At 33.2% G+C, this 13,558-nt stretch overlaps 2 protein-coding genes across 2 annotated transcripts; both read left to right on the top strand.

Annotated features, from left to right (window-relative positions):
* The first annotated feature begins 2,830 nt into the window (after positions 1-2,830).
* Positions 2,831-3,738, top strand: LOC127746561 (uncharacterized). Its single transcript, XM_052260184.1, has 3 exons — positions 2,831-2,838; positions 2,970-3,284; positions 3,405-3,738. The coding sequence occupies exons 1-3, from the start codon at positions 2,831-2,833 to the stop codon at positions 3,736-3,738; spliced, it is 657 nt and encodes a 218-aa protein (XP_052116144.1).
* Positions 3,739-6,750: 3,012 nt separating this feature from the next.
* On the top strand, positions 6,751-7,443 carry LOC107482573 (secreted RxLR effector protein 161-like). Its single transcript, XM_016103102.1, has one exon. It carries the CDS (start codon positions 6,751-6,753, stop codon positions 7,441-7,443), a length of 693 nt encoding a protein of 230 aa, XP_015958588.1.
* The last annotated feature ends 6,115 nt before the right edge of the window (positions 7,444-13,558 follow it).

The following is a 13,558-nucleotide window of genomic DNA, read 5'->3' as shown; positions in this document are numbered from 1 at the left end:
CCCACATGTTTGTTCTTCTTGTTTTTCAGTTTTTCATGTTAAATGAAGGTTTTTTGTTTTCATACTTATATAGTTATTGAATGACTATCTGGGATTGTTTGGTGTACCTATCTAATTAATTTGCCTTCGATCAAACTGGGTTGTCTACCAAATACCATTACTACATCAATGCTTTAATTTGGAAACTCTAATTTGCCATTATATTCGGTGGCCTAACAGATTGGTGCTGTGCAAATAGGTGAATGTAGATTTGGTTTTAGACCAATTAATATTGTTATCAATTTTGAATTTTAATTTGTGCGTATATGTGCTGAGAAAGAATTAAGAATTAACTAAAAATTAAAACTCATAAAAAGGGGATTTTTTTTTTAAAGTAACTTGTCGACTTAAGGCCGTTTGAAAAATGTCAAAAGTAACTTTTTTTAGTTTTTAACTTATAAAAAATAATAGTATTAATATCTGATGTAATTTTTAAAATCAAATTGTAGTTTTTAAGAAATTATTTAAGAATTTATAGAGAAGTTAAAAAAAATGACTTTTCTCATAATACTATTATTTTTTATCACATTTCTATAAAATAAATACTTTTAGAACTAAAAACTCAAATACAAAATAACTTATTTATAAACTACTTTTAATATAGTCATTTATTATTTAAACTATTTTTTTTAAAAAAACTTAATTAAATTATTTACCCAAACTAGACCTTAGTAAAACAGCATTAACTTTTTAATCAAATAGGAAAACCAACTAAAAAATGCATACTATTTAACTTGAAAAAAAAAATTATGTTTCCTCTAATCTCTTTAAATTTTCAAACCATATAAAATGATGGAGTTCTTTGAAATTTTAACTAGCGGAATAACACAAATTTGTCAATGAAAATGTTGTACTTTTAAAAGTGCAACATTTTTCGATAATATGTATAATCATTAATATATATTAATATTGAAAAATAATTTTATTAAGATTTTTTATTTAATATTAAAATAATATATATTGATATCAAAAAATTAATAGTAAAATATAACTATAATTGTTAATAAAAATTTGGTAAAATCACAATTTAATAATTAAAAAATTATTGAAGGGTATCTTAGAAAAAATAATTTAATTATCAAATTTTTTTAAAAATATTTTGAAAACAATACAATTTAATCAATAAAAAATAATTTATTAAAAGATATTTTAGTAAGCAAAATTTAATGACAAAAATAAATTTTTTGCTAAAGAGTATTTTTGTAAAAAATAATTTATTTTTTTTTTAAAATGGATAAAGTTAACATTAGTTAACACACAAAAAATTAAAATGAATTAAAGAAAAAAAAATTTAAAAGTTATAAGGGAGGGGAATTGTAACACCTTAACTTTTAGTACCTCCTTCTCGCACTAAAAGCAAGGCGTTACTAACCTAGTACCTTTTATTATCTATATAATATTGAGCCTTTACGCATAAATATGTCGATGGTTTTTGCTAAAACTTATAATCTTTCCAACAACAACAAACAACACATATTCACATACTTAATATTGATAATACATTGTAGTATTATATACAAAAGCAATTACAGAATCTACCCCTCTGAATAAAACTCTAACTAATGAGGCGAGGGGAAAACAAATTCTAACAACTCAACTCGTAAACATATTCCTCTGTACTCTCACCGCTTCACAATAAGCCTTCGCACCTATAGCTGAAAGGGGTGGAGATAAGGAGTAAGAACTGGGGAGTTCTTAGTAGGGTTGGGGTGTATAGTTATATCCATTTTATATATACTTGGTCAGCAATAACAGTCAACAAAGTACGACCCAATTCAACAATTATAGAACACAGAATCCAATCACAAGCACACACAATCATAGAAAACACACTCACAATATGCGCAAACAAGTATGATGCATGTCTATCCCTAGTGTAGGTAATGAGCTCATCTGTCGATTTCGACCCATTCCCGACATAACTCAGCAACCTTTGTCTGAGTTTGGTTTCCAGTGTCATAACCTCTGTAAGCAATCTCTATCTTACAGGTGCGACTCTTTTGAGCCGATGTATGCAAACATAATCTTTGTAAGCAACCTCTGTCTTACAGGTGAGGCTCTCTCTGGCCAATATATGTATCGATAACCTCTGTAAGCAACCTTTGTCTTACAAGTGTGACCATCCCCTGGATTGGCCGATGTATTTCTGGAAATCAAATCTTGGTGGACTCACCACCATATTTCTGCTCGTTTTTAGCAGGTAGACAATTATCTCAACTCGTTCTTTCTTTCTTTTCTTTTCCGTTCTTTTTCTTTTAAAACCAAAACCACCTCTTTATGACATTCTTCAGAACCTTTAAAACAATTTCACTTAAACTAATTTTTCTTTCAAAAGACAAAGAGAAATCATTTACTAGTTAAACCCCTCGGCAAAGGCTCTAAACTTTAGGGGAGCAACAACCAATCTCATTTTCTTAAGTTCATTAGAAATCCTTAACAACCATTATTTTTTTAAATTGAGTTAATCAAATAAAGTTTCTAAATCAAATCAAAATCAAACCCTACAAATCGGAGGTTCCAAACTGTTACTTGATGTACTAGCTTAGCAATTAGTTAATTGATTCATTAGTTGTAGCAACAAGTTGATTAGACAAGTAGCCTATAACAGCATTTTTAGTTAGCTCCTAATTATTCTAACTCAGTTGGTTAGATGAACAATATATATATCTGATTGGTGTAACAGTGTAAAGTGTGATTCATCATTCAGTACACTGAGAAAATAAGAACTCTCATTTCTTCTCTCTGTTTCCACTACTGCTCTGTTCTCACACTCCCCTTGTGCACCTTCAACATGGTGCGGTGAGCGTGGAACCCAAAGAGGTGAGAATAGAAGGAACAGTGATTGAGGAAAGAGAAGCTCAGAATTCAAATCGAAGCACACATCAAGTGCATGATCTGAAACCTAGTGATGGATCCAACTCAAAATTCAGAGCAATTCCGAATGAACCAAGGCAATTCCTTCCAAGGCCTCGATCCTCAAGGTATCCGGCGTTCTTGAACCAGATATCATCGATTCAGGCTCACCTCAATAGGAATGGCAGCAACCCTAGTCAAGATTCATCGAGCCACTTCTACCTTTATCCTTCCGAAAATACTGGTATTCCCCTCATCTCTACCATTCTTGATGGCAAGAATTACAGTAGTTGGAGCAATGCGATGTTGCTAGCCCTAAAATCGAAAAACAAGATGAAATTTGTTTATGGAAGTTTAAAGAAACCTGATAAGAATGATCCATTGTTTGAACTGTGGAATAGATGTAATACATATGTCTTAACCTGGATTAAAATCTCGCTGAACCCTGAAATCACCCGAAGCGTGATGTGGAACAAGGTTGCATATGAGCTATAGGAGGACCTGAAACACAGGTACCATGAGGGTGATAGATTTCGAATTGCAGAATTGCAGGAGGAGCTATACGGACCAAGACAAGGAGAAATGAGCGTGACACAATACTTCACAAAACTGAAGTCACTGTGGGAAGAATTTGATGATTTCATGCCAATTCCACCCTGCAATTGTGAATCTGTGTGTACTTGTGGATTAGAAGAAATGCGAAAACATAGAATGGAATATCATGCAACTAAATTCCTAAGAGGACTTAATGAACTGTTTGCGAATGTTAGAGCTCAGGTCATGCTAATGGAGCCACTACCAGATTTAAAGGCTGTGTTTTCCATGATGACTAGACAAGAAAGGTAAAACCAGACCATGGATGATACCATAGACCCCAAGATCTTATTACACTCTACCAATTCCTTCAACACTGCTGAGACCTCACAAGGCAGAGGGAGAGGAAAAGGTAGAGGAGGTAGATTCCAAGACTCTGGGAGAGGACAAACGGAAAGAGGTAGAATGCAGTGTTCATACTGTAGTAAAGGAGGCCACACAGTGGAAGTATGTTACAAGAAACATGGTTTTCCCCCTCATCTTAAACAGAAAAATCTGAACTCGAACGGAGGTTTGGGAGCAGTGAATTTCAGTGCTGAAGTAAATGGCGATGGCATTGATGATTATGGCTGTGTGGAAGAAAATGGAACTTCCAATGTTGACTTTACTCCAGAGCAGAAATCAGCCCTACTAGCTTTACTCAACAGGGGAGAGGCAAAGCAGATCCACAATGCTAACCAAATCAAAACCCTGGAACAAGTACCTCATCAAGGTAACTTAGTGCATATCATGCATTTTAAGTCAAGTGTGTTGGCTTTAAACATTTCTGCATCAAAACATGGTTTTTGGATAATAGATACAAGAGCTACTGTTCACGTATCATATTGCCTAGAAGATTTTCAAACTCATTTCAAGATAGCTCCTATAGTCATTCGGTTGCCTAATGGTGCACAAACCATTAGCAATATAGCTGGAACTATCAAATTTTCAAACAAACTGTACCTCATAAATGCATTATATGTCCCATCTTTCAATTTCAAATTGATATCAGTATCAAAAGCCACAAAACATTTGCATTGTAAAATGAGTTTCACTGATGACGATTGTGAGATACAGAATTTACTCTCGAAGAAGACGATTGGAGCAGCTAGAGTGTGTGGTGGCCTTTATACCTTAAACTATGATGCTGCGTGATCAGAAATTACACAGGTATCAAATAAAATTCATGTAGACATGCCAATACTGAATATTTCAAACACAAAATTATGGCATTTTAGGTTAGGCCATGCACCATTTCATAGAATGAAAGAAATAAAAAAAATTTTTAGATTCATTTATTGTGACACTGATGTACAGCCTTGTGACTCATGTCACCTAGCAAGGCAAAAGAGATTATCATTCAATAATAGTAGCACAGTTTCATTAACTTCTTTTGATTTAATTCATGTGGATGTTTGGGGCCCGCTGGCCATTCCCTCTACGGGAGGACATAGATATTTCTTAACCATAGTGGACGATAAAACAAGGTTTACTTTGGTATTTTTCATGAAAAAAAAAACTCAAGTTGCTAATCTCATTAAATTCTTTGTAAATTTTGTTTAAACACAGTACGACAGCAAAATCAGATGTATAAGGTCCGATAATGGAACTGAATTTTTGATGCACTCTTTCTTCAATGAAACTGGTATATTACACCAAAGATCATGTGTTGAAACTCCTCAACAAAATGGTATTGTTGAACAGAAACATCAACACATTCTTGAAATAACTAGAGCAATTTTCTTTCACTCAAATGTCCCCAAGTGTTTTTGACAATATGCAGTTTCATATTCAGTTCACATCATGAATAGATTACCATCAAATTTTTTGAACAATTTATCACCTTATCAAGCTTTGCATAACTCTTTACCTGACATATTTCATTTAATGGTTTTTGGGTGTTTGGCATATGCCGGTACACTCTAAGCAAATCGAAAGAAACTGGATCCAAGATCCAGAAGGTGTGCATTTTTGGGTTTCAGAGAGGGTACCAAGGGATATCTCTTAATTGATCTAAAGACTAGAGAGATCTTTATTTCAAGAGATTTGTCCTTCTATGAAGATCATTTTCCATACTTAAGCACACACCCTGACCAAAGCACATATACTGCATCTTCTATTCAGTTCAAAACTAACCCCTTTGCATATGACATCATTCTTCAAACTCACATAGCACACACTAATCATCAAGCATCACATGCATCCCGCTCACACACTAAGACTTCCAACAATAATAATGATGCCCCACAAAATTTCAATTCAACACATACACCAATTCAATCTCCATCACCTAATCAAACAAATATGCAACAAAATCACACACCTGCACCTCAACATGCATCACCACTGCCCCTGTTAAGAAAATCAACAAGAATTCACAGAGCACCATCACATTTGCAAGACTATCATTGTCTAAATGCTACCATTCCTCGGCTTCCACTCCGAAAATCTGAAAGGTACCCTTTATCGAATTATTTGTCATATGACAAATTTTCTGCATCACATACAACATATTCTCTAGCCATATCTTCTAACATTGAATCCAAGCACTACAGTGAAGCAATTACTCAATCTTGTTGGGTTGATGCTATTAAGAATGAACTCTAAGATCTTTAGCAAAGTCAAACTTGGAAGCTCACTTCACTTCCACCGGCAAGAAGGCAATTGGCAACAAGTGGGTTTTCAAAGTGAAATACAACCCTGATGGCAGCATTGAACGCTACAAGGCACGATTAGTGGCAAAGGGATTCACCCAAGTCCCTGGGATTAATTATCGGGACATATTTATCCCTGTGATGAAGCTGGGTAGCTTGAGAGTTGTCTTGGCTGTGGCTGCGGCAAAGGGATGGTTCCTCAAGCAAATTGATGTCAATACCGCATTTTTGCATGGCTATTTGGATGAGGAGGTGTACATGAAACTACCTCAAGGGTTGGACGTCAAAGCTGGCCAAGTGTGCAAGCTTGAAAAGTCGCTTTATAGTCTAAAACAAGCAAGTCGACAGTGGAATACAAAGCTAAAATATGTTCTGGTTGAGTTGGGTTTTGTTCAGTCAAAGGCTGATTATAGTTTGTTTACTAAGCAAACTGAATTTGGATTCACTGCATTATTGGTTTACGTTAACGATTTGATATTGGTTGAAAATGATTTGGGAGAAATTAATGCTGTCAAAACAGTCTTGGATGATAGGTTCAAAATCAAGGACAATGGAGATTTGAAATTTTTTTATTGGGATGGAGGTTGCGCGATCAAAAGAGGGCATTCTTCTTAATCAAAGAAAGTATGCTATGGACATCTTGAAGGATGCTGGTTTTGAGAATTGCAAGCTTGCTTCTACTCCTATGGACTACAGTACTAAACTCAGCAAAACTGAAGGCGTTCCCCTCTCAGATTCTACAGAATATCGAAGGTTAGTTGGCAAATTGCTCTATTTGACCAACACCCGGCCTGACATTAGCTTTGCCATTAGAAAGTTGAGTCAATACCTTGACCACCCCACTACTTCTCACCTCAGTGCTGTCCATCGAATCCTCAGATACATCAAAGCTTCACCTGCCATTGGCATAATGTTCTCAGCCACCTCTGATCTCTGTGTCACTGGATTTGCTGATTCCGATTGGGCAGCATGTTCTGATTCAAGAAGATCTGTGATAGCCTACTGCTTCTACATCGGCACTCTCCTGGTTTCATGGAAGAGCAAAAAGCAAGTGACAGTTGCTTGTAGTTCAACCGAAGCTGAATATCGAGCGCTTGCCGCTGCTACTAAGGAGGCTATTTGGCTCAGTTTCATTTTGAAGGACTTGGGAATGCCTCTCACTAAGCCCATTAGCACCTACTATGATAGCCAATCTGCAATTCACATCGCCTCCAACCCGGTGTTCCACGAGCGCACGAAGCATATAAAGGCCGATTGTCACATTTTACGCGACAAGTTTCAAGAAGGTCTTATTCATCTTCTTCCCATCTCTACCATTGAATAGGTTGCGGACATCTTGACCAAACCGCTGCCTCCGTCTATGTTCTCCACACTCTTTGGCAAGTTAGGACTGGTCAACTTACACACTCCTAACTTAAGGGAGGGTGTTACTTGATGTACTAACTTAGCAATTAGTTAATTGATTCATTAGTTGTAGCAACAAGTTAGTTAGACAAGTAGCCTATAACAGAATTTTTAGTTAGCTCCTAATTATTCTAACTCAGTTGGTTAGATGAACAATATATATATCTGATTGGTGTAACAGTGTAAAGTGTGGTTCATCATTCAGTACACTGAGAAAACAAGAACCCTCATTTCTTCTCTCTGTTTCCACTACTACTCTGTTCTCACACTCCCCTTGTGCACCTTCAACACAAACCAATGTCAAAGCCAACACCAATCCCAGTTCCATCCTTAAAATTAATTCTTGAACTTTTTCTAAAACATCGCAAAACAAAATTATTCAGTCAAAATTCAATTACTTTTAAAGTTTACTAAACTCCTCCGAATAAAATTTTTTAAGTCAAATTCAAAACAAAGCCCTTTTCATATTTAAATCAACTTTAAAACATAATACTTCTCTTAAATAATTTAAAATCGTAAAATAATTCTTTACTAAATAAATCTAACTCAAAACATATACTTTTCTAAAATGAATTAAACTCGAAACATAACTATTTTCTTAATAAATCAAAAATCAAATAATAGAACCTCTCAAATCTAATATTTTTCAAAATAATATTTCAAACAAAGTCTTAAATTTTATAACAAAATTTCGACAGCATCTCCCCTAAAACTCGGGCTTTACCACCCTTCTTGGGTCCCATCCAAACCAATTCTTAGATTCTTTCAAATCGTTTCCAATAAATCAAAACCATTTCTAATATAAAAGAAATTATAAAATTAAACCAATTAAAATCCAACCGCTTCCCAAATCGAATCATTTCCATATCTCAAAGCATGTCATCAATTCATTTCTTATTAAATCTCAATGTCATCATCAAATCTCCCAATTCCACTTGATTACCAACAACATTCCAGCCCCGAATTCATCAAAATAATTCTGTTCTTGGCTGTACTTAAACTGACCAAACCCCAAACTAATCACAAATATCAATATATCACAAAATTCGACATAAATTCAATTAAATTCAATCAATAATCAATGAAACAAACATTCACTTATCAAATTCACATTTAATTATTATAAAATTACCAAACTTTACCTCTGTGCAAAAATTACAACAAAAATTTTGGAAAAACTTTTTGATTGAGTTGCTGAAGAAAAAAACGTCAGAAATCGTCTGTACCTCTTAGAACTCCAATTGGCTGAATTCAAGGAGAAGGGGAACTACGTCACCGTTAGCTTCTACCAAACAAAAGTAACGCCAATATGTAGAGAAGGAAGATACGAACATTTTTATCGTATTAAATTTTTTATTGGAGTTACGAATCTCAAGAAATCGAAGTCGAAAGTCTTGGTGAAGACCACGATTTCCTCAAGAAAAGCTTCGGTCTCTCTCTTTTTTTTTTCAAAGGCTCGGTGAATGAAACGAAAGATAAGGTAAAGTTGATGATTAATGTAATGGAAGTGATTAGGTGTTATAATTAAAAATGATCCATGATTATATATGTAAATGTGTATACATATAAATTACTCTTTATTTTTCTTTGATTTCCTTATGGATGGTTTAATAAAAAAATGAAACATATGTCATGATTATATATATAGTAAGTCCTTTTCTTTGGTTCCTTTGAAGGCTACGTTAGATACTAGTTTTTAATAAATAATTTAAACTAATAGAATAAGTTATAATTAAATTAAACTTTAATTATCATAAAATTCTATTTAATTATTTTTGTTAATAAGAATATTTTTTAAAAAAAATAAAATCTCAATATAATATAATAATTTGTAAATAATTAGTTATTTAATTTTTAAAAATTTGAAGCATCATAGGAATGCACATTTTATAAATGGACGGGAAGAAAGTGTTATTTTAGCATCTTTCAGAGAGGAGAGTGGAATTTTTTCTAAAATAAATATTTAAATTTTTTATTAATAATTATTTTAATAGCTAAACTCAAAATTTAATTACTACAAATTTAAAATTGATATTAATTGATTATTAGTTATTATTATTTTTTTTAAATTGACTCTGAAAAAGTTAAAAGTTAAAACCCCAACCACCATGAAAGAAATAAACCAACAATCTCTATTTGGTGGTTATTCTCCTGAGCTATACACATAAAGGGTACTTATTGAAGAAAGGAAAGTTCGAGCTATAAGGAAAAAAATTAGCGTAAAATAATGTAATACTTTTTTTTTGTTTTTTTAAATAGTAGGTTATATTTCATTTATTATTGAAAAATGAAATATAAAGATGTCTAAAAGCAAGACATTATAATAAAAGGTGGGTGATCCAAAAATGAAGAAAATTCTTGAAGAAGAAAGAAGAGTAAACACTCAATCCGATCTTTGTCCATTTTCAGGAAGGACAAAGCGATCTCTGTCAAAAAAAAGGACACTTCGACTTTCTACTTTTTTATTTTGGGACAATACGATCCATCTGTTAAAAAATTTATTAAATAATAACAAAAATTAGTTTTGTGGGGGTTTTAAACCTCCACAAACTATTAATAAATTTGTTTTTGAAAAATTCCTTCACCAATGATGGTTAAATGAAGAAAAACCATTGATAAAAATGATGTCGCAAAAAAAAAGTAATTGTAATACCTTTAAAGAAAAAAAATAACATCAAATAAGACATGAAAGAAGAGAACTTTAATGTTGATGATATTATTATTGGTGATGATGACAGTAGAGATAGGAGTGATAATGATGATGATAAAGTATGGTTATACAATAAAAATAATAGAGGTAGGAGTGATAATAATGAGGATGAAAAAGGTGGTGGTAGTAGTGGTTGTAATTGGTTATATTGTTGAAAAGATTTTTGTGGGGGTTTTAAACCCCCACAAAATACAAATAAAACCTTCACAAAATTAATTTTTATTATTATTTAACAATTTTTTTAACAGATAGATCGTATTGTCTCAAAATAAAAAGGTTAAGGACCGAAATGTCCCTTTTTTTTATAGGGATCGCTTTGTCATTCGTGAAAATGGACAAGGATCGGATTGGGTCTTTACTCGAAGAAAGAATGATAAATCAAATTGAATGACATTAAGAGTTTGCCTCATGGAGAAGACGACCTAAACTAGGAGTTTTTTGGATTTCATGGAACAACTTGACAGAGCTTGCTAGAATGACAGACGGCATTGAAGTAGAACCTTCAAAAATCAATTGGTTGCGAGCTTTCCAGCAGTTCCAGCAAATGATGGCAAGCAATTGAGGATTACGGTCAGCATTCTTCAACGGGTTAAGCATCTCTGTTAATGCAGTCCACCATGTCCAAAGGTCGTTAGGACTCTGAGGGGGAAGACAATCACGAAGATAACTCTGAGACCATACATCTTTAATTCTAGAGCAATCGATCAAACAATGAATAACTGTTTCTGTTGCTTCATGACAGCAGGGGCATATTGGTGATATAGATGGGATGCGGTGATGAATCTGAGCAAGCACCGGAAGCCGGCCATGGAGAGCTTTCCAAATAAATAGCTTAATTTTGTGAGGCAAGTTCAACTTCCATAGATCAATCTACGGCTTTTTCTGCTGCATATAATTAGGGCAAAGCTCCAAAGGCGGATGGTAAAATAAATAGCCAATTCTGTAACCTGAAGCTGTATCATATTGCTTGGATTTGTTCAAATTCCATTGCAATTTGTCCCTACTCTCCTGAATTTTAACTGATAAAATCATGTTTGCAACGTCTTGAAAAAATAATTCTTGAATGAGATTCTGATTCCAATTCCTATATTCAGTAATCAGATCTTTAACTCTTAGAACAACTCAGAAATAGCCTGTCTATTTGACATATCAGAAATCATTAAGGTAGCGTTTGTTTTCGGGGGCAGAACACGGAGACATGGACAACACTTGTTTAAAAAATGTTTGGAAGTAGAGACATGAACAGTAGACATATTATCTCCGAGACAGTTTTTTATACTTTTGTGTCCACTCTTTCACGAAGGACAATGATGGATACGGGATTTGGAAGAGTGGACACGGACAATTTTATAATTTTGTTTTTTTTTTCCACTATTATCCCTTCTTATTTTTCCTATTGCGTTGTTCAGAGATATTTTTTTCTTCCTGTTCTTTCTCTATCTCTTTATTTTCCAGGTACTCTCTCCTTTCTGTAGAATTTTTTATTGGGGGTAGATAATTCTTTTCTTTTTGTCGTTTTACTTCAATACCATTTTAACCTTATATTATATTATTTGATTTGTAATAAAAATAATAACAAAAATAATTAATCTTAAAATATTTGAAAGATAAATATTATCAAAAATAAAATTAATCTTTTAAAATGTTAAAAGTTAATTTATAAATTGTAATTGATTTTATATAATTTAAAGAAAAATCAGTTTTTTATAAAGAAAAATTAGTTTTTAAATAAAAAAATTAGTTTTTTTTTATATTCATACATATTAATAATAAATTTTAAAATAAAATAATTATATTTATAAATTTTATTTTAATATAAATACTAATATATTTTTTTATTAAAATTTTTTGCCTCTTCAAATATTTTTTTCAAGTTCTGTCTGTACTCCTACGTACTCTCATTTTTTATTAAATTAATTTGTATTGATGTAAAAAATTTGGAATCATAGGGATATTTTAGTCATTTCATATAATATTTTAGTCTTGTCCATGTGTATCCAAACATCATACTAGACATTATATTAGTGTCTTGTCCATCGTATCTAAACACAATACACAAAAATAAAATTTAGTGTCTCCGTCCTATTGTCTCCGTTTCAGTGTCATGTTCTGTCATATCTCTAGAAACAAACGCAGCCTAAAGGATACGGAAGAGGCAGCCAAGGATCTTCAAAAGTTCAGATATTCTCTCCAGTACCCACAACCCAATTAAGACCTTTTTCAACAATCTTTCGACCTTCCAGTATGCTCCTCCATCCCCAAGAAGGTAAGACTCCAATTTCTGCCGTTATAGCATTACCATTGCTAAAGTATTTACCTCTTAGGGTTTTGGATAATAGGGAAGTAGGCTGTGTTACGAGTCGCCAAAACTGTTTGCCTAAAAGCGCCAGATTTTGGATTCTGAGATCTTTAAATCCAAGACCTCATTCTCTTCGTGGGCGAGTCATAGTGTCCCAACTAATCCAAGCCATCCGCCTTTCAGAATCTTTTTGTCCCCACCAGAACTGAGAAAGTAGAGAGTGGATTTCTGAAATTATACCATCAGGCAACTTGAAGCAAGACAATGTATAAATAGGAATAGCTTCTCCCACTACCTTAAGCAATACATGTCTACCACCTGTCGATAGAAGATTGCGCTTCCACCCTTGGATTCTTTTCCGAACCTTCTCTTTGATCATACTAAGAGAAGTCTTTTTCGATTTAGAGACTATAGAAGGCAAACCAAGGTATTTATCCTGAACCCCAATATGATTAATATTCATAGAGTTAGCCAGTAGTGTACGAGTATTGGAGGGAGTGTTGTGGCTAAAGAATTCAACAGATTTATTAAGATTTACCCTCTGACCACTGATACTTTCATAAGAATTCAATAAATACAGGATGTTTGAACATGCTTCAAGATTAGCCTTACAGAATAAGATGGAATCATTAGCAAAGAGGAGGTGGTTGACCTTGGGACATCGCCTATATAACTGAAGACCCTGAATTAGTCTATTTTATTCTGCCTTGTGTAGCAAGAAGGAGAGACATTCTGCACAGAAAAGAAAAAGATAGGGAGATAGAGGATTTCCTTGTCAAATACCTCTATTTGGTTTGAAGAAACATAGGGTTGTCCTTCCACAATAATAGAATAAAAATCAGTTGTCACTAATTCTCGAATCCACATGATCCACCGGGAGCCAAAACCATACTTCTCCAATATAAATCAAATAAAGTGCTATTCCACCTTATCATATGCCTTACTCATATAATTATAATAATTTTTTAATATTGGGTTAAGTTTTAATCTCATTTTTAATAATAATTTTTTTATTTTCTTATCAAT

The sequence above is a fragment of the Arachis duranensis genome, chromosome 4 (genome assembly GCF_000817695.3).
Source record: "Arachis duranensis cultivar V14167 chromosome 4, aradu.V14167.gnm2.J7QH, whole genome shotgun sequence".
Classification (NCBI taxonomy): domain Eukaryota; kingdom Viridiplantae; phylum Streptophyta; class Magnoliopsida; order Fabales; family Fabaceae; genus Arachis; species Arachis duranensis.
The sequence above is the reverse complement of the archived record's forward strand: the minus strand, read 5'-3'. Positions and strand labels throughout refer to the sequence as shown.